General features: G+C 38.5%; 1 protein-coding gene across 1 annotated transcript in view; it reads left to right on the forward strand.

The window, feature by feature from the left end:
• jag1b (jagged canonical Notch ligand 1b) overlaps positions 1 to 21,417 on the forward strand; it is a 64,363-nt gene continuing 42,946 nt past the window's right edge. Inside the window, exons 1-2 of the mRNA XM_036582873.1 lie at positions 1 to 411; positions 1,270 to 1,578. Coding sequence (XP_036438766.1) covers positions 340 to 411; positions 1,270 to 1,578 — 381 coding nt within the window. The 5' untranslated portion in view covers positions 1 to 339. The remainder of the gene's footprint in view (positions 412 to 1,269; positions 1,579 to 21,417) is intronic.

Here is a 21,417-nt window from a genome sequence, read left to right on the forward strand (position 1 = left end):
ACCCGCTGCCCACAGAGCACAGTTCACTTCTCCAGCCGCTTGCGGACGGCACTCGCTCCCATGGCTTCTGTATAACGAACCCTTTCCACCGAGAGAGGAGAAAATTAGCAAAGAAAAAACACCAACAACAGAGGAGAAAATAAGCATTTCTGACGCTGGAGTTAAGGGTGCATTAGGAGTTTTTTATTTTTTTTCACTTGGAAGGAGGAGAATACAAACTTTGAAAGGACTCTTGAAAGAGTGTGGTGCTCACCACCCGTGCATGTTAAAGACGAGGTGTGTATGAGAGCCGTGAGGCGGCTGTAGACCAGTGTAATTTGGAAGCGAAGCGGCAGCGGCATGCTTTTGCCACGGAGCTCAGCGTTCGCAGCGTTTTGCCTCCATGTCTTTTTCTTGTGCTGGCGGATGAAGGTACGTTCTTTCTTTCTTTCTTCACCTCATTCTTTTATTTTTTTTTCACTTCCATGCTTACGCTATGAGCTTTGGACTTGTTTATACTGCGCTTCATACTTCTTTAGGCTCCCCAAAAACATAAACCGTAGCTAGACGTTTTGTGAATATGTTCTTTACTTTGTGACTATGTCTTTTCGTTGTAAGTTACGGTTAGCTACGTTCTTTCTTTAGAGCATTGATTTCACAGTGTTTTTGTACGTGTTTTAGTTTCAGACTGTTAGAGGCTCTAAACATTTCATTCGGAGCGTGAACCGCAGCGAAAGTTGTGAACGTTTGGAGGTGTTTTTCAGATTAGAGAAAGTGAACTGAGCTATGTGCTGTTAGTGTCTCAGTGAGCGAGGCTGACGGCAGCTGTTCTGAAGAATTGTGCTGTCTTGTCGAAATGTCCTACTGTAACACATTTATAGGTAGCTCCGTACATAAAACTGTAGGTGGTGTATTCTGTTAGCCTAAGTCACCCTATCAGCATTGAAATGTATAGGTAGGATAGTTTGACAACCTATAATCAGAATATAGTACCAGCATTAAAAGAATAATTACGATATTTAGATCAGCTAAATCAGCTTACCTGGGGTAAATAGCACCATTAAGCTCTGTCTGTTTTGAATTCTTGTTTAAGTATTTCATTATACTAATGATATGCGCATGCTCGATAGGGTAGATTGTTAGAACAGCTGGAGAGAGTTTGAAACTGAGGACAGACATGACTGCACACTTTTTCAGTCGGCAGACGTGGATTCTTGCCTGTGGACTTTTTTTCAGATTTTTTAAAGTATATTTCCTCCAGTGCCTGTCTCTCTGACCTCCCCTAAACAGGTGTGCACTGCATCTGGACACTTCGAACTGGAGATCCTGTCCATGCAGAACGCGCGCGGCGAGCTTCAGAGCGGCGCGTGCTGCGGGGGCGCGCGGAGTGGCGGCGCTGAGCGCGTGTGCGCGCCCGACCAATGCGACACGTACTTCAGGGTCTGCCTCAAGGAATACCAGTCGCGCGTGTCTGCCGCGGGCCCGTGCAGCTTCGGCACTGGATCTACGCCCATTCTCGGGGGTAATACATTCACCACCAAGGGCACGGCCGTCGCGGACAAGGCCAGGATTGTTTTACGCTTCAGTTTCGCGTGGCCGGTAAGTGGCGGGCTCCAGCTATCTTCTTTTCATGTGTGTTGCTCGGTGCATTGCATGCTCGTGTTATTTCAAATTGGCTTTGGATGGGATCTAACGTGCCCCTTTTATGGACTTATATATGACCTTGCATGATCAGTCAGCTCAACTTACAATTATAAGGTAACTGCACTCTTGAAAAAGATTGTTCTTAAATGAAGGGAATGGTTCTATTTAGAACACCGCAGTGCATATCTAGAAGCCCAAGAGGAGAAAATGCCTGCTGGGACTGTGTGATAGGGTCTCATCTCAAGAAAGGCAGTGTAATCAGTTAAGTTGAGCTGTCTTTCATTTCTAAATGTGTAGGAAGGGGTTGTTCATAAGTTGATGAATTGGATCAGGTGTGTTGAGAGCAGAGAAAACACCAAAATGTGCAGGGCGCTGGGTACAAGGGAACCACTACTATAGGCTAATGCCTCAACCATCAACTGGTTTGCAGCTAGTCAGCATATTTGTCTGTTAGTTAGATAATATTTCCCACACTCAAAAGTGAAAATGACTTAGTGACAAATGTGACGATAGCTGTTGTTGTCTGGCCATAATTTAGACTTTCACTGCATGAGCTGATTGAGTAACAGGGCAGTCTTAAACAAGACAACATAGCTAATGCTATCCTGGAACTGATGTTGGTGTATGGAGATCTTTATTGCTTTCACAAACCTGACTGAGTTATAGTTTTTTAATATGCCTTACTTTTATCTCAGCATCCTCTTAAAAAAGAACCGTGATTGTCAACATAATTAAATGGTTACAATGTAAACACAAGTCATTCAGAGTGGTTTGAAGTGAAATGCACTGTTCTACAGAAACTTGGAAAGCCAGAATTGTTCAAAGTGGTGGTGGTAAGACTACATTACACTAAAGTCTTCAAAACTGTTGGGTCCTATACCCAGCAGTTTTGAAGACTTTAGTGTAATGTAGTCTTAGTTAGAAACTTTTTCTAAAATACACTATTTCACATTAAACCCCTCTAAATGACTTAACATCTCAAAGACTGAATTGTGCAAAAAGATCAGAATTCCCCATTATGTCTCAAAACACGCTGATCATTGGTGTAGCTTCATATGTATGGCACATATGATGGTTTGTTTTTGCACTTTTGATGGCATTTTTCAGGATATGACATTTTGCAAGGACTCTGCTTGAGGTGAAATGGGAAAGAGTATACCCTATAGGATTAACCGCCAGCTCTGAACTAAGTGAAGAAAGTGTTTGAATTTCCCAATCTGTGTGGTTAGAAGTTGTCGTCTGGCTTCAGTCAGCTTTCCAGGAAAGGAGTGTAAAGACATAACCCAGTTTCTAAGTTGGGAAAGTGATAGTTCTTGAACATATCACTTGTGCTATATAGTCGTTGTGATAGCCTTCTTTCCTCATTCTCAGCTTGGATCATAAACACACTCTAACTTTAGCGATGCACAGCTCATTCTGTGGTTCTAAATCACCAGTAAAAGTTGAAAACTTTGTTTGGATTGGTGCCTGAAGAACCTTGCAATGAAGGGTTCTTTAAAGACCTGTTTTTGTAAATTAAATGTGCGAGTGTGATGTGAAAGTACTGTACCAATCTATTTTTTTTTTCCTAGAACTGTACCATTAAACAAAGAGCCTTTTAAGAGATTAGATAGGAATTCAGTCTTGATGCTAGACCTGGGTGAATGTTCATTTGAAGTACAAAAACTTAGCGAAGGTTAGGCTTTGTGAAGTTTATTGAGATCTTGTTTAGATAAATTTTGGCCTGTTTCGTTTCATCTTACAAATAGGCTGAACTGTTTAAGCTGCAGGAGTAATGGCATTAACATCTGCATCTGCTGATAGGATTTCACACATGCATGTTGAAGTTTTGGTCCATGTCAAAAGAGAAGAGGTGATATTTTTGAATATGACCAACCACTTTAATGTAAGGTCAAGCAATGCAGAAGGCTACATTTTTAGGTGTTTATAAACTTTTGCTACAGTTAAAGGTTTGTGATATAGACTGCTCTTCAGTGTGATGCAGTAGACTGATTTTGGTTAGTGCGACAGGACTTACTATATTGTCTTTCTTAAGGTAGGCTAATGTGTTTGACACAATGCATTCATTGGATTGAACTCACTCAACATATTTGTCTGTTGGTTACATTTTTCCCCTTTTGCTCATTGAGTATTTTCCATGCAGCTATAACTCTCAGAGGTTATGCTGGCTGTTATTTGGTCATATTATAGACTTTCACTGTGTTGAATAACTCTAAACAGGGTAAAGAAGCTAATACTAGGGGAACTGGCCTGTGGTCACAACACAGAGTTCCCAAATGCTGTCACAAACTTCACTATTTCACTTTTCACTTCACTTTTTTTACATTTTTATCATGTTTTTAATTCAGCGTTTTGGTACATCCATAAAATAGTTGTGTTCATTATTAGCACAACCTTACTTGAATGGCAGCTTTCGTATTTTTAAGCTGCAGCAAAATGTGTGGAAAGAAGGAAATAAAGAACCTGAGATCAGTAGAAACATTAGTAGTGCTAAAGGGAAAATAAGATTTGTTAAATTAACAATGAACTGCAGAACAGTTGTAAAGGCATAAAAGTGTTTAGCTGGTTTAACAAGATACCAATAGAGAATGCTTAATACAAACAACAAGGGGGAGATAATTGAACCTCTTTGCGGCATAAAAACAAAAGGCTTTTGCTCACATTTACATATTTTATTCTTTGCTTGCTCCATAAGCCAGCAGCACTTGGTGAATGTAAAACGTATTGGAACAAAACCCATAAGGAACGGCATTGTGCAGTGTGAAGTAGAGTCTTATACTGTGTTCTTTAGATGAACAAAAGCAGTCTAAATGCAGCGTTTCCTTTAGGAATTTTTTCAGCAGCGGTGTCAGGCCAAGAGCAGCAAAATATATATAGCGGAAACACTGCAAATTACATTACTATGAGGTTGAGAAAGAACTAACATGAGATTTCCTAGCCTGTCTTTTTTGTGATTGGTTCATTAAGGAATTGAAGAAGAATGTATGTTTTCTTAATTACTTTTTTCATGTGTTAATTCCATAAAGCATTCCTGTTCACTGACATTATAGACAACACTTTGTTGCCAGTTTATTAGGCACACTTATTGTTCCTGTTTGTTGGCCATTTTATCAGATGCACTTACAATCTAGGTGCACTTTGTAGGTTTGCAATTACTGACTGTAGCCTGTCTGTTGCTGCACAGTTTGTCAGCCCTACTATAACCTATTCATCTATGGAAAAGGACCACCACTGGCCAGATTTTATTTGGGCAACATTAATGCACAGGGTAGAGGATGGGCTGACAAAGCAACAGATGGACTACAGTCAGTAAGTGTATACCTGTAAAGAGCACCCTTATGGTAGGTGTACCAAATAACTTCTTGTATATAGCTGTGTTTTGCCCACATGTACTTCAAGTAAGCTCATCATGAAACAATATTAGATGTGGTTTATTTATTCGCCTGCTGGGAATCTGTCCATTGTTAAGGCTTGGACTTTGAATTATCCCTTACTGAACAGCAGACACTTTGCCTCTTAACATGCCACTTCTGCCGTTTTCTCCACTGCATAATTGAGTCATCAGATGTAAACAGAGACATTCAGATTGGTTTAAAGTGAGTGTTCAGAGTGGTTTGATATGCCGTTATAGAGGAACCTGTGAAGTAAGAATTGTTACAGTGGTGACAGGAACCAGACATCTAAAGTATTGAATGTCTCTAAAAGCTACCTCAAAGAAAGCTATTACACAAAATAGTTACAAATGTGTCGTGTTACGATAGTTTGGCAAAAACTGTTTTCTTTTAAGTATGTGCAAGGTGGAAAGCAAAACCCAAAGAAGACGTATTGTTTTCAGATTTCCCACTACTTTACCATCAACATTGCATATAAACACTCAGGTGGCAGGTGGTCATGTTGGATGGCACAAAAAATTGCTATATTTGCAATGTAGACATTTTGACTTCTGGTTCCTATCACCATCTTTGTAAAGTAATCTGAGTCAGTAAGGTTTTCTATATCTATCATTTCACATAAAACCACTTCAAATGACTTATTTTATATGTTAACGATGGACTGATGCAGAAATTATGAAGAAATGATAAAATTCACTTTTAAGGAGGCTCCATAGCAGGTACATTGACCTAGCTAACCACCTACACACACATGTCTTTCCCTCAGGTCCATCAGATGATTCACATCTATTTCAAGCCTCTTTTTCTGAGTGTATTTCAAAAAGCAGGCAGCTATTGTTTCTTATTGGTCTTGGTTTTTTTAGTGAAGCACAGAGTTGGACATAAAGAGAGAAAAAGAGAGCTGGGGTATGGCCCACCCAGCTAGAGTCAGCTCCAGTGAACATGGAGCAAGCGAACAATGGCTTGGCCAAACTGGCTACAGGGAGGATTACTGTGCATAATGGAGCTGGTCCAGGAATAATGCCGGCCCAGGACAAGCAACAGGAAGCGGCGTTGGACTCAGCAGTGATGAGATCGGCTCTTAGACAAACCCGTCCCTGACCTTACTTCACATACTGGCCACTTCAGCACATTGCAGTGCAGCTCTCTGGCCCCGGGGTTCTGAATACACCTGAGGCCTGCAGAGAGAGGAGAGCAGCATAGCAAAAATAACACTTGCCTCAAAATGAGGTTTTCTGCTTTTCTTCAGTCTATTAAATGTACCTCAATTTCTGCAAAAAGCTTCACTTGTAACCTCTCTTATTCATTATGCTCCATTTATTATCTATTAGGAGTTAGAAGTGCTTTTTCTTTTTCTGAAAAGTAAAAATTATGGAGATGCGACGTTTTGTTCTGACAGCAACAATATACTTATTATGTCTTTTTACTAAGACCTGATTGATAAATCGGTAGGCTTATAAGAACAACTGACTGTGGCATCCTGTATACTTATTGGTATGGGTGATGTCTCTGGTAAATTTGAACCAAAAATCCCACTATCATGGTTAAAATAACAAAAACATATAAAATACATCCAACCCCCTTCCTATTCTCTTCTTGTGTATATAGATATATGTGTACATACATTTGTATGCAAAAGTATGTCGCCAAATTACCATGATTTGTTAAAAACATGTTTTGTAAGTGGAAATAAGTACACATCCTCATTTACTAATACTAATCCACAATTACTGTTTGTTTGGTGAATTAAGGTATTGGGGGAAAAAAAAACATTTAATGTGGCCTGTGCAAAAATGTAATATTTTACACTGTTTGTTTTATTCATTCCCAATATGTTAAACAAATAAATAGAGATTGTGCACTAAAATGTGCAGAAAAATGCCATATTTAAGTTCACAGCAGAGGATGTGTTCACTTATTTTCACTTCAAAAAATCAACAAAACATGTAATTTGACCAGGGGTGTCCAAACTTTTGCAGACCCTGTTTACTTTATTTAAGCTTTTGAGAGTGGTAAATCAGTAGTCCATAGTAAACAGGTGAGCTGTCTGTGTGCAGCCGCTGAGGGGAATGTGCTACTGGCGCTTCCAAATAATGACGTGTTTGGCTTAAATGGTCCTGTTTTGATGTGGTGTGCAACGGCTAATTGCATGTGTCTTTTTTTTCTCCCAAAAACGTTTTGTGGCTTAAATGACATTCTGTGGAGTGCCATTGCGGACTGAGAGTATTGTAGTTAAACAAGTACATTCGTTGCTGAGTAAGCAATGAGCATACCATTGCCGAAGCAGTCAGGCCCTGTAGTCGGCCCAAATCTGGCTCTGACATTTAGCAGAACGCGCTGAGAAGTGTTGAACGTTCTGTTGCTCTCCCAAAAAGTGGGGCTTCTGAACACAGTTCAACATTTGCAAGCTGACCTATTTGACAGCTCATGTGTGGTGTTCAACCTCTGTTGGTTTACTTAGTGTTGCTTGTGTTCACTGTCTTGAGCAACAGGATATAATTAGGGCAATTATACTTGACTACTCCATTAAAAAAACATTTGATTAATAATTTACCTTAATCGAAGAAATGCCAGTGATTAGTTAGCAATTTGCATATTTTGAATGCTTTTTCTCATCTTTCTTACAGAAAGAAACAGAGGCAGATGGACAGTCACACTGATATGCACATAGTGTTTATAGACAATACTACACATAGTTTTAGGCACCTAAAAAAATAGATTTAAAGAACTATTTATTTGATCAGTAAGCTCACAAAAACTAAAATATTTGAAAAAATATAAATAAAATTGATACAGTAAGTAATGATTTTATGGATGTTAATTTATTTGTTTAACCACTTCCAATATTCTCATCATAGCAGTCTAGTATTATTTGCAGTCATTATCCACTACCTAGTTTGGACATGAGTAGTGATGTTCAGAGGAAATCCGGAACCAAACGTTGTTCCTCAAACTAGCTCACAAGATAACTACTTTTAAAAAAGAAAATAACTTCTTGTTACTTTTTTTATGATTAACATTTTTATTGATTTTTCTCTTAGATTAATACAAAACCACACATATCAGTATTTGTAACATAACCCCCTTTATCCTCTCCCTTCCCACCCCAGCTGTGTCGGTGCTACATTCATGACCTGGTTTAATCCAGTGCTGTACAAGGCTCAGTATCATTAAAAGAAAGGAGAATAAATAAATGAATAATAATACTACCAATAAAAAATAAAATAAATATACAAATAAGTGAGCAAACAAACACACAAGCCATAGAAATAGATAAATCAATCAATAAATAAGCAAAACAACAAAATAAATAAAAGTAAAAATGGCAGTAACAACAAAGCGGATCACCGCATGTTACTCCTCTTTAAGAGCTCTCTATAAATCTTAATTATTTGTCCCATTTATGTCTGTACACTTCTAAACACCCAAACAATTTAAATGATAGTTTTTCATATGCAGCTACTTTGCCGATCTCAGCAACCCATTCTTGAGATGATGGAGGGCCTGCTTCCCTCAACCTCCAAAGGATAACCTGCCTACCAATCATTGAACTGGTTTGAATCCATGCCTTTAAATGCTTGTCCCTGGTTTCTAGCCCCGAAGGATCTCCTAAGACAAACAGTCTTGGGCAAAAGGGGATTTGACTACCTAATACTTTACAAATAAAATCATAAAGCGCCATCCAAAATTCCTGAACTCTAGGACAATGCCACATAGCATGAATAAAGTCCCCCTCTTCAGACGTGCAACGCCAGCACTCAGCTGTATCCTTTAAAACAAGCTTATGCAATCTGGTTGGAGTCCGATAGACCCGATGCAGAATTTTAAATTGTATAAGGCGTACTCTAAGGTCTCTAGACATTATTTTAAAATTTTGACATATTCGAGCCCATTCATTCTCTTCCAGTGTCAAGTTTAAGTTTCTTTCCCAGACTTTTTTTAAGGCCATAAGATTACTAGAGCCAGCGTTATGAATAAGCATAGAATAATATGCTGAGGCCTCATGACCTTTCCCATATATCGTTAGTACCCTAGAAATAATATCAGCAGCCTGTGGAGTTTGATGTTGAGAGTCAAAGACCCCCATAGTAAATGACGTAGTTGTAGATACCTCCAGAGCTGTGATTCAGAGACCCCAAACTGTTGAATCAAATCGTTAAAAGTTTTCAGACCATCCTGATTGTAGAGGTCAGCCAGAGTATAGATGCCCTTTTCCACCCATTCCTTCCAAAAGAAAGGAGACCTTCCAATACATGACTTTGGATTCAACCATATACTTGACCACCTATTTAAGTAGAGATTTAAATTAAACATTTTAGCCATTTTTAACCACGCTGAGTGTAAGTAAAAAATAATGGGATGTGTTTTAGCTTTCTGAGTTAATTTGGTAGACAGGCATTGAAGTGGTGGAAGGGGACCAACAACAGAGCATTCGATACCATACCAAGGGGGAGCTCTTTCAGGAGGTAGCGACCAATGTGCCAGGTGTCGTCGGGTAAACGCATAATAATACAGCAATAATTTCGGTAAGCCTAAACCTCCTCTGTCATCAGGCATCTGTAATTTGCCCAAGCGTAGGCGAGGGCGCTTCCCATTCCAAATGAAAGAACTAGATATCTTTCAAATTGCTTTAAGGATATCAAAGGGATTTCCATTGAGATTGATTGTAGTAGATAATTAATTTTAGGAATGCAGTTCATTTTCAGAACATTCACTTTGCCCATCATAGACAAATACAAAGAAGACCACCTGTCAATATTACAGGAGATTTTTTGCATTAATGGGTCAAAATTTACTCTCACTAGATCCTTTAACTGCGGGGGGAACAGAATGCCAAGATATCGAACACCTTGCTGGGGCCATTGGAAAGGCCCTGATTGAAACGCAGACTTTGGGCAATAGGCAGTCAGAGGAAGAGCCTCTGATTTAGTCCAATTGACCCTATATCCTGAGAACTTAGAAGATGAATTGATGGTTCTAAGCAAACTAGGGACTGATCTACCTGGGTCTGATACAAACAAAAGAGTATCATCAGCGTATAACATCAATTTATGTATTGACCCCCCGACAGAGACTCCTGGGAAATCCTCATCCATTCTTATAGCCGCGGCCAGTGGCTCCAATGCCAAACAAAACAAGAGGGGAGATAACGGTGACCCTTGTCTCGTTCCTCTACCAAGAGAAAAATACTTAGAGATTAGTCCATTAGTCTGCACAGCTGCTTCAGGTCGGTGATATAATAGCTTAATCCACTTTATAAAGACACTCCCAAATCCATACACCTCAAGTATTTTAAATAGATAGTTCCATTCCACCATATCAAATGCCTTTTCGGCATCAAGTGAAATAGCAGCAACTGGAGAATGGGAATCAGCTACTGCCCACATAATGTTGATAAAACGCCTAACGTTATTAGCGGGGGACCGGCCATGAATAAAACCCACCTGATCGATATGTACTAAAGAAGTAATCACTCTGCACAAACGGACTGCTAGAATTTTTGACAAAATTTTTTACATCTAATGAAATTAAAGAAATTGGACGATAACTTTTGCATTCACAGGGGTCCTTATCTTTCTTAAGAACAAGGGTAATCAGTGCTTGTGATAGAGCAGGGGGCAGTTCACCCTTTTCAAAAGCCTCCGTATACATGTCAAGCAAGAGTGATACCTCCTCCTCCGTGGAGACAGAAGTTGATTGATAAAGATCAACATAAAAATCTTTAAAAACCATATTTATATCTGTTGTTGCAGTTAAAATGGTGTCTCCTGGAGACCTAATGGCGGGAATAATGCATGATAGTTCTTTCTGTTTTATATATCTAGTGAGCAACCTCCCTGCCTTATCCCCTGACTCAATGTATGTCTGCTTTGCCCTGAACAGAGAGAAATCTACTTGCTGGGATAATAAACTATTATACTGAGTTAGCTCCTTCAAGCTATTATGTGAAGCCTGACGTTTCAGCTCTGTTGCTTTTAGCTTTTTAATTTTGCTTTCCAAGTCTAATATTTTTGCCATCTTTAGCTTTTTAATATGTGAGGCATACTGAATAATATATCCCCTTAGAACTGCCTTAAGAGCCTCCCAGATTACCCCCACAGAAGGTGATGAAGCCAAATTAATCTCAAGAAAAGAATTAATTTGTGTTCTTAAAGCCTCTCGAAACTCTGAATTTTGAAGAAGCGATGAGTTTAATCTCCATCTATATGTTCGACATCTGGCATTCTGAGGTATTAATTCCAATCTCACCCAAGCATGATCGGAGACTAAGATACTACCAGTAGAGCACCTGGAGGCTAAGGCAACCAATGATTTCGAAATTAAGAAAAAAATCTATCCGAGAATATATTTTATGGACTGATGAGAAAAAAGAATAGTCACGCCCAGATGGATTCATGATTCGCCAAATATCAGTTAACCCTAGAGTTTTGCACATCCTCTAGACAGTTAATAGGGCTTTAGGAGATCTCAATCCCATTTTGCTGCTACGGTCCAGGACTGGATCCATTACCAAATTGAAGTCTCCCCCTAGGATAATATTCTGTACCCCTGCTGCATGTATCTTTCCCTCAAGATCTACAAAAAAGGCTGGATCATCCTGATTAGGAGCATAAATATTAACCAAAGCCATATTTTGCCCCTGTATCTCTGCTACAATAATAAGAATTCTTCCCCTATCATCTTTAATCTGTTTACAGAATTTAAATTGTAACTGCTTGTTTATTAATGTCATCACTCCCCTACTCTTGCTAGATCCCACGCTGTGGAACACATGTCCAACCCAACCCCGTCGAAGTTTTTCTGATTCTTCTGGGGATAAATGCGTCTACTGCAGAAATACTAGGTCGTATTTTTCACGTTCTAGAGAACTTGTAGCTTTCTTCCACTTCACAGGATGACCCAGCCCGTTAACGTTCCATGTGGTGATACATATTTTACCTAAGTGCACAAACACCCTGTACTCAGTCTAAAAAAATTGCGGCAAACCAGACCATAGCCAGACAAACTATAAGATGCTTCAGCACCGACACAAAGAGCTCCCCCGTTAACACGACACAAAATGCAGTAGCACTTGAACTCGAACATTGCGCTCCGATGTCCCTTCGAAAAGAGTCCCACCCTTGACTTGAAGAGTCCGTGACACATCCTCTTGAGATAGGCAGTGCTTCTCAGCAACGCTGATGCTAGTCCAGGAGTCAGGGCCATGCAACCTCAAATGTCTCTTTATATCCCCACATGCAGAGGATTTCAGTTGTTTCGACATCATACCCATTCAGTGTTACACAAATAAAGTGAACGTATGAAATTAGACTGTTCTAAAGGAAATAAAAGGATAATTATCGCAAACTACGCTGCCTTCTCTCTCATAGCATCATGTGACCTCCTCTCCTTCTTGTTACTTTGTACTGTATTATGTTTTTTTGCATTCATTCTAAGGATATATGGTAATTTTACAAGCAAAAACACACTTACTGTTGAGATTAATGCTTTGAAATAATGTGCTTAGGTGCCTTTTGCACAACACTGTGTATGTACTGTAAAGTAGTTTTAAATGCTCCCTAGTTTAGAATCTTTCAGTAAAGTATTTTGGAGTCTTTAAAAGGCTATGCAATGTTTTGAAAAAAAATCAGTGTATTACTTAATTATTGTTGATTGCTGTAGAGATAATAAGAGGGACTGCTGTGCTTGTGTGTGGACCTACGAGTGACAGAGGGTGTTGTCAGAGGAAGGATTTTCCAGCTTATCCATGGCTGAAAGAGCAAAGAGAGGACTGTCAGAAGCTTTTCTCAGGAGCCTCTTATCTCATAGCACTGATAGGGATCTCCCACCAAACATGGTCTTCCAACTTGCTACTGATTCTTTTTAATGGCCGTTAGGGATATAACGAGCTTGGACGCAGGAGGTCTGGAGCTGGGAATGCGTCATGTGCGTCATCCTGCTCTGGGTTAAAGCAAAAAATTTTACCACCACTACATCTTGTTGTAAACATGCCTACTTGCCTCTTATAGTGGTAACACACTGTTTCTAGAGATACTGAGGAAACCCCCTTGTGATGACAGATGTTGAATGGGAGGAACTTTTGGAAGTCTACAGCCACTTTACAGGCACTTGTAGTGTGGATTACTTGATTATTTTATCTTTTCTGTTAGTTGGCTAATGCCCTTGGGCTTAATGGGGAAGGAAGCTAGAGAGCTAACCAGTACTTTGAGGAATCCAACTTATGCAGTCTTATTGCAGTCGAATGGCGTTCCAAACCCTTCAGATCATCATTACAAAAGTAATGATGATAAGTGGGCAAAGTTAGCAAATTAGCGATCAAGGTCTGTTAGGCTCCTTTTCACTGGCTGAAGGGGCAAAGAACTTATCCATTTTCTGATGAGTATTGACAATTGTCAGTTGTGGTCTGCTTTGTTGGATATGCCATTAATTCACTTTTCAGGTCTCTACAGAAGTCAAGCGGTTTGAACTGCTGGCTTCATGCTCATAACTATTCACCACTAAAGTTTGTTCATTATATTATGTATAGTTATGAGTGTGCATTTTACTGCATTTATAACCCTCTTCCTCCTTCGAACATCTTATGCATTTCTACCTCTTCCTTCAGTTTTCACAGCCCACAACCACCTCATCTCCTCCCTGTTTCTCAGTTCAATCTCCCAGTCCTTCCCCTGTTCATAAAAAAGGGGGGTGTGTGGTCCGTCCTTTTAGCTGAAAGCAGAAGCCGCTCAGAGCTCCAGAACTCTCAGTGTTCTCTCCCCTCCTATAATCATTCTGTCTTTTCTCATTCTGCAAGTTTATGTTTGCAAAGACCATATAACGTACACTGATTGCGAACTTTGGTATTCAAATAATGCAGTTGCATTTGATGCTGTGTTGTTACTAGGGATGCAGATATTTGCTTGAAAACATCAGAGAGTTGTTTAGATGTGACCAGTAAGCCAGTTATTTCAATTATAGTATTTGTTGTACTCCAGCAGAGCAGAAAGTTAAGGTGATTGTGGGCTAATGCACTGAAATATCTGCCTTTTATCCATTTTACTGCATTTGTAACACTCTAGAAATAAATGTTATTTCTCTGTAAAACTGGTACAAGTGGATTTAGTCCCAGTTTCTACATTTTGTAAATGTTTATGTGTCAGCATTGAGTGATATGTACATGAAAATTATTGGATATTAGCATCAGAACACAATTTCAATATTAGTGCATCTCTAGTTGTTACAACTTCAGTGACTAGGACAGTTGTGCAAAGCTTTGAGATTGTGGCAAACAGCAAGCATGTTCCTAATTGGGCCATAATGAACTGAAATGAAAACTGTTGGAGTGATTGATAGCAATCTCACTCAGTAAGTCCACAGCCTCTGTTGACATTTTTCACTTTCCATTGCAGCTTTGCCTTTTTTATCACGTGTTTTTAGTCTTATCGATGAAGGTGCGAGCCAGCGACAGATTCCCACGCTCACTTACACCATGCCAAGCACAGGCCACCTCTGGAGCAGGCCTATCCATTTATGGCAACAGCGATGCATTTTTGACTATCGTGTCCTCAGAGCAAATCCTGAGGGGAAGAAGAGAGTGTTGTCTAGCAGCTCAGATGAAGTGTGTTCAGTGTTACGAAGGCCTGGACAGACAGAGCCAGCGTAGACCCAGGATGATAAGAGAAACACAAAGCTATTTCGGGGGCTGTCGCCAGCTGGGATGAGAAGAGGGGAGGAGTTGTAGCTGGATGGGGTGGAGAGGGGTTGAGAGAGTTCAAAGACAACACAGAGGTCAGTGGTGAGCATGGGAAAAATGAACCTGGCAGCAGCAGGCATCCAGAGCTGATAACTAGATTGTGAGTTATGGAGTGAGATGGATTGAAGTAGGCCTTTATGCAGGCCTTGTTTTTTTTTGCTGGGCGGTAACTTTAGCCTAATATATCTCTTGTGAAAATGAGTCTTTTTTTCTTGGTATTTTTGTATCATTTTCCTTAAACTAAATCTTTTATTTAGGTAAAATCTCTTCACTACACATAGTGCGTTCAGCAATGAACATGTGCCTTGGAAAATGTGCAAATGATGCACCTGCATACACAATAAAGGTGCCAGAAATTTTGTGAGGTGTGCCAATGAATAGCCACTTTTGATTCCCAAAAAACCTTTTCATGGATGGAAGATGGATAGAAATGGTTTGCACTTTTCTGTACATGAGATGTGCTAGTGTGAAGAACCTTACGATATAGAAGAATAAAAGGACGCTTTTGGGTGCCATATAGAACCCTTTTCAAAACGTGGACATTTTCCATCAGTCTGGCAAAAATAAAATATCACAATACTTGAAGACCTTTTCATAATACATGATATATCATGACATTTAGTTTTTCAAAATTCTACGATAAAGTATGAGTATAGTGATATTTCTTCAGTGTTTTCAGTGCTGTACTACAGTAAATCCAGTTTAAAAGGACTAATAATATGCTCTTTCTAATGAATCGTGTAGTTGTTTAGTGCTCTACGCTGTGACGATATCTATGATATCCTCAGAAAAGCATATTGTGCCATAATTTATTACAATAACGATAAAAAATAAAGTCTAAAAGTGAATGTTCAACTTTTACCTAGTTCAGTCTGCTATGCACACTATTAAAATGATCAACATTTTTTTCTTATGTCAGGTGCACGTCTGTCTTCACTTTGGTGTATCAAATGTCACTAAAGAGGTGCCGCCAAGATAAAATATTTTACAAAACAGATGAAGCTTCTTTACAGCACATAAAACAAGCCATCATGTCTTTGCTTATCTATCTGTTTATTTATTTATATTCATTTAGAAAATAGACGGACTCAGTCTTCCTCCCAGAATTAGTCATAATTCCCATTTTTGCCAATCCCCACCCCATATTGTTGTACCTATTTAGAATTTAGAAAGAGCTTTCTCATCATTTTTAATGAATAGAACAGTAAAACAAACAAGCTGCTATGCAACAAACAAGCAAAAAATGATGCAGGGTTATATAGGTTCCGTGCCTGGGCATGTTGACAGCTCTCTTGCATGTGAATCTTTGGCAGTACTCCATGAAGTGAGGCAGAGACCAGCAGAAGTAATGATGAGGTGAAATCAGTGAGCTTTAAGTGCAGTGGCAGAACAGTTAAACAGATAAACATGCACATATATTTATTTTCAGGACAATTTTGGGACAAAATCTTGTTCAAAATCTCCATTTTTGTCTGGAAAAGCCTTCTGCCCTTTATGTTATGTGAGCATTTATTTACAGAAAGTTTTTGTGTGTTGTTGATGATGGCAAAACATTCATAAAACCGAAAAGAGTTTGAATGTCCTTGAAAATATACAATTAAGGCCAGAAGTTCATCTCAAAACTAGCGTAAAACAATGTTTCTGGCATCAGGCAACATATCCATTACCATTTTATGTACTACCATTCTGTGAGGTACCCTTTAGAGATGTTAAAGGAAAAATATGTAATACATTTACTCCACTAAATCATTAAATGAGCATGATACGTCATCAAAGTTTAAGGAAACATGCTAAGTTGAAATACTAGCTTCCCTGACAACAGTGCTACAGCCAGTAAGTTCTCCTTTAAAATTTCTGGTCTGAAGCAGAAAGACTCTTTGCATTTTGGTCTGTGATCCCCCCACTGCCTATTTCCTACTACCATTTCAACACCCCTGGTTGCTAGCTATGAAACAAATTGAAAGGCAAACACAGCGTGCTGCAGCCATGGAAGTAAGCAAACAAACTGGATCCCGACCTGAAAAGCCTCTGCATCCTTCTAAAAAGCTTAATGACCAGAGACATAGTAAAATGTGAGTAAACATTGAGGCGCCAGAAGTGCTGCATTACTTAAGTTGCAACAAGAAAATTCAAAGAAGAAGTTGGCAAATAGGCTGAGGTGCCAGAACGTAACTGCAGCACCATGTAAGGTGCCTACAGTACATAGCCAGCCATGCATCCAGCTAACACTGAAAGAGTTTAAAAAAATCCATATGAGCTGATTTATAATTTGCAAACAGTGAAAACATTGCAAGCATATACATTAGCTGATCAACTTACAGTGTATGACTCATCATCTACTTACTGAATAATAGCCCTTGTATGTAATAAGCCTGGGATTTTAAGGGCTTCAGACATCTGGTTTCTATCAACACCACTGTGTACACTACTGACTCAGTAAGTTTCGGCCAGCTGTACTTCACATTGTGTGAACATTTCATGGTGAATGGACCAATAGCAATTACCCAGTAATGCTTACAGTAAGTTTCATTAAATATTACCATTTTGGAGATACGAGAAGGAGTGGGTATATGTATTGTATCTCCATTTTTATCATATTTTATCGTATTTCATTTTTTGACATAATTTAAATATGGCAGTTACCCTTTACATTGTTGGACCAACAGAAATAGTGCAGATTTTTTTGGAAATGTCTGGTTACATTGACTTACATTAAAAATGTCAGAGATGTAAGGTTTTGTTCTGACAGCAATAATATATATATATATATATATATATATATATATAAATATATATATATATATGCAGAATGTAAATAAAAATAGAATGCAATGATGTACAAATCATGTAAACCATATTTTTAAAGGGAAATACTACAAAGACAACATAATAAATGTTGAAATTGAGAAATTTTATTGCCCGTTTTGAATTTGATGCCAAAAACACATTCCAAAAACGTTGGGACGGGGGCATGTTTACCACTGTTCTGCATCACCTCTTCTGTTTAACAACAATTTTAACTGTAAGTATTTGGGAACTGAGGAGACCAATTGCTGTGGTTTTAAAAGTGAGATGTTTTCCCATTCTTGTTTGACACAGGATTTTAGCCACTCAACAGTTTGGGGTCTCCTTTGTCATATTTTTCATTTCATAATGTGCCAAATGTTATCAGTGGGTGACAGGTCTGGACTGCTGTAAGGCCAGCTTAGCACCCAGACTCTTTTAATACGGAGCAATGCTGTTGTAATACATGCAGAATGTGGTTTGACATTGTCTTGCTAAAATAATCAAGGCCTTCCCTGAAGAAGACGCAGTCTGGATGGCAGCATATGTTGCCAAACATGTATATATATCTTTCAGCATTAATGGTGCCTTCACAGATGTGCACATCACCCTTGCCATGAGCACTATTGCACCCCTATACCATTATGAATACTGGCTTTTGAACTGTGTGCTGATAGCCTGGTCTTTAACCTGGAGGACACTGTGTCCTTGATTTCCAAAAAGAATTTCAAATGTAGATTTGTCAGACCACAGGACACTCTTCAGTCCATTTTAAATGGGCTTGGGCCCAGAGAAAGCAGCGGCGTTTCTGGATTGTTTGTATATATGGTTTCTTTTTTGCATTTTAGAGTTTTAACTTGCATTTGTGGATGCAGTGATGAACTGTTTTCACAGACAGTGGTTTTCAGAGGTGTTTCTGAGCCCATGTAGTGATTTCCACTGCAGAATCGTGTCCATTTTTAATGCAGATTCTCTGAATTTTTTTATGATAGATGATGAATGATAGATGATGAAAAGCAAAAGTTCTTTGCTATTTTGTGTTGAGAAACATTATTCTTGAATTGTTGCACTGTTTGTGCAGTCTGTCACAGAGTGGTGAACCCCTCCCCGTCTTAACTTCTGAGAGACTCTTCTTAAGACTCAGCCTCTCTAGGATGCTCTTTTTCTACCCTGTGATGTTACTGACCTGTTGCCAATTAACCTTAAGTTGTTTTTTTTACATTGCCCCCATCCCAACTTTTTTGGAATGTGTTGTTGGCATCAAATTCAAAATGGGCATATATTTTTCAAAAAACAATAAATTTTTTTTGGTTTCAACATTTGATATGTTGAATATGTCTTTGTACTATTTTCGATAAATTATAGGGTGTAAATGATTTGCATATCACTGCATTTTGTTTTTATTACATTTTGAACAGCGTCCCAACTTTTTTTGAAATGGGGTTAGGTTTATATATATATATATATATATATATATATATATATATATATAGGGGTGTTTTATATATATATATATATATATATGTGTATATGTATATATATATATATATATATATATATATATATATATATATATGTATACATACATATATATATACAGTTTTTCAAAATAGTTGATTAAGATTAAATTCTCCTACTTGTCTCTTTTGCTATATGAAACATGACAATGGCTATGAGGTAGTGTGCTTCTGAAAGGTGAGTTAAGGGTAGTAAGAAGGTTTATTTGGATGGCTCAGGGATGAGCCTCTGTCATGTCTTGTCATTTCTAGTGAGGACCATGGTTATGCTGGAAGTTCCATGAAGCTGTGCAGAGACGGCAGAGGGTGCGAATGTGGCAAGTAGGTGCTGTGAGGAGGTGCTTCAGCTATGCAAGAGGAGATAATGGCATTCACACACACATACTCTTTCTCTCTCATACACGCTACCTGCCTCTGGCCTTCAGAATGCTTTGTATGACATTGGTCCTCAGCTGCTTTAGGGTGTGTTTATATTTGTAGTTCAGTTCCCTTGGTCTGGACCAAAGTTTGTTTTACTTCACTTAGCATTCACACTGACATATATAACATTGAACGCAAATTATGTAAACAAAAGTCATGAGCAAAAGATCACAACTGATTTTATGACATATAATAACTGTGATAATATCCCCTGAACTTGATGAATCATGCTGTTGTCTGTTCTATCTGGGCTTGTTGGTTTTATTTGTGTCTTGTTTTATCTGTATTGTCATATCAGTGCAATAAGCTACAAGACTCCCTGTGTTACAGTGGTTTTGCATGAGTGGCTTACTGAGAACTTACAAACCCTGGCATATTAATACATAATGTCATTTATGCATACAGTCAAATATGTGTATTAGTGCTGCAACAAACGACTAATTTGATAGTCGAATAATCTATCGATTACTGAAATGAATAATCGATTATTTGGATTATGAATCACCACATTACCAAATAACTTTTATGTAGCTATTAGCTTTTAAATTTTAAAGAAATACGCGTAATGACGTCACCAACTAATCAACTACTAAATTAGTTGCCAACTAATTTGGTCGTCGATTTTTAGTCGCCTAAGTCGAATAATCGTTGTACCACTAATGTAAATTAAGTATTTTATAATGACTTTAAAAGTGCCTCAGCCTTACTTTAAAACCCATAGTATCTGTTCTATAATTACTGATTCAGAGCTTATGAAGAACTAATAAAACAAATGCACATGTCAAAACAGCATCTAAAACAAAATCTTTTCCATGTACCAAAGAAGTTGTTCAGAGAGGAGATCTGGTCTGGTCTGTTCATTCTGTCTATGCACTGTTTAGAAATCTTTGGTTGCATTGCATTCGAACTTCAAACAAATTAGTTTTGAAGCGAACAAAGATTGACATACACCGGGGTCTCAGTCTGCTTATTTGTTGTGCAACAGAGTTTGAATGGTAGTGTTCTTACTTGCTCTAATAAAGCATGGTTCGTTTTCATCAAACCACTAATAATAAGTGACAAAGCTGAAGCAAACCTTTTCAGTTGTGATTTTGTGCCCTGGGCCTGTTTTTTGTTTACACGATTCCAAAAAAAAACAAACAAACACAGAAGTCAGTGATGGAGTCAAAGGATCCAAGAAGAATGTCATTATTCTTGTGAATGGTAGGCCTGTTGCCAGAGATTATTTATCATATAGTCTGACTCACAGCACACTTGAACTTAATTTATGTTAAGATGAAATTCGATCGAAGTAATTCAGGGTGGTTTGATGATAAATGGTTCATTGTAGAGACTCAGATGTCTTTACAGTGGTGGTGTTTGGAACCTGGAACCTAATATTGATAATGAGATTTCTTTGGGGGCTGTTTCATCCTGCATGTACCTCTCCAGCATGAATGGCTTTTAAAAAATATGTAGGTCAAAGTTTATTAACCTAAATCATCAAAACTATGCTAAAACCAATGTCTCAGACATCAGGCAGCGTATTCATAACCATTTGTTATAGCTTTCTGTGAGGGAGCTTTTAGAGGTGGATGTCTGGTTTCTATCACCACCACTCTTGGACAGTGCTGACTCTAAACACGATCACTGTGAACAATTCTAAGTTTCTCTAGAATGGACGATGGTTTCACACAAAACCACCCTGAATGACTTTCTTTACATTTTAAGGAATCTCATATATTACTTATACTACTATATTACTAACTTTTTGCACATGCATACTGCTTTTTTCCTTCTCTTTCTCTTTCTGCTCTCGGGCAGTAGCTCTGTTTCTCTTTGTCTCTCTCCTTCTCTCTCTCTCTCTGGCTCTTGTTACCTGATACCGGTGAGAGCCGTGATGACCTTAAGTCAGACAAAGCGGTTCAGAAGTGCTGAAATTTAGCCAGGCCCTCCAGAGATTTCATTC

Source organism: Colossoma macropomum, unplaced genomic scaffold (genome assembly GCF_904425465.1).
Source record: "Colossoma macropomum unplaced genomic scaffold, Colossoma_macropomum, whole genome shotgun sequence".
In the NCBI taxonomy this organism is placed as follows: domain Eukaryota; kingdom Metazoa; phylum Chordata; class Actinopteri; order Characiformes; family Serrasalmidae; genus Colossoma; species Colossoma macropomum.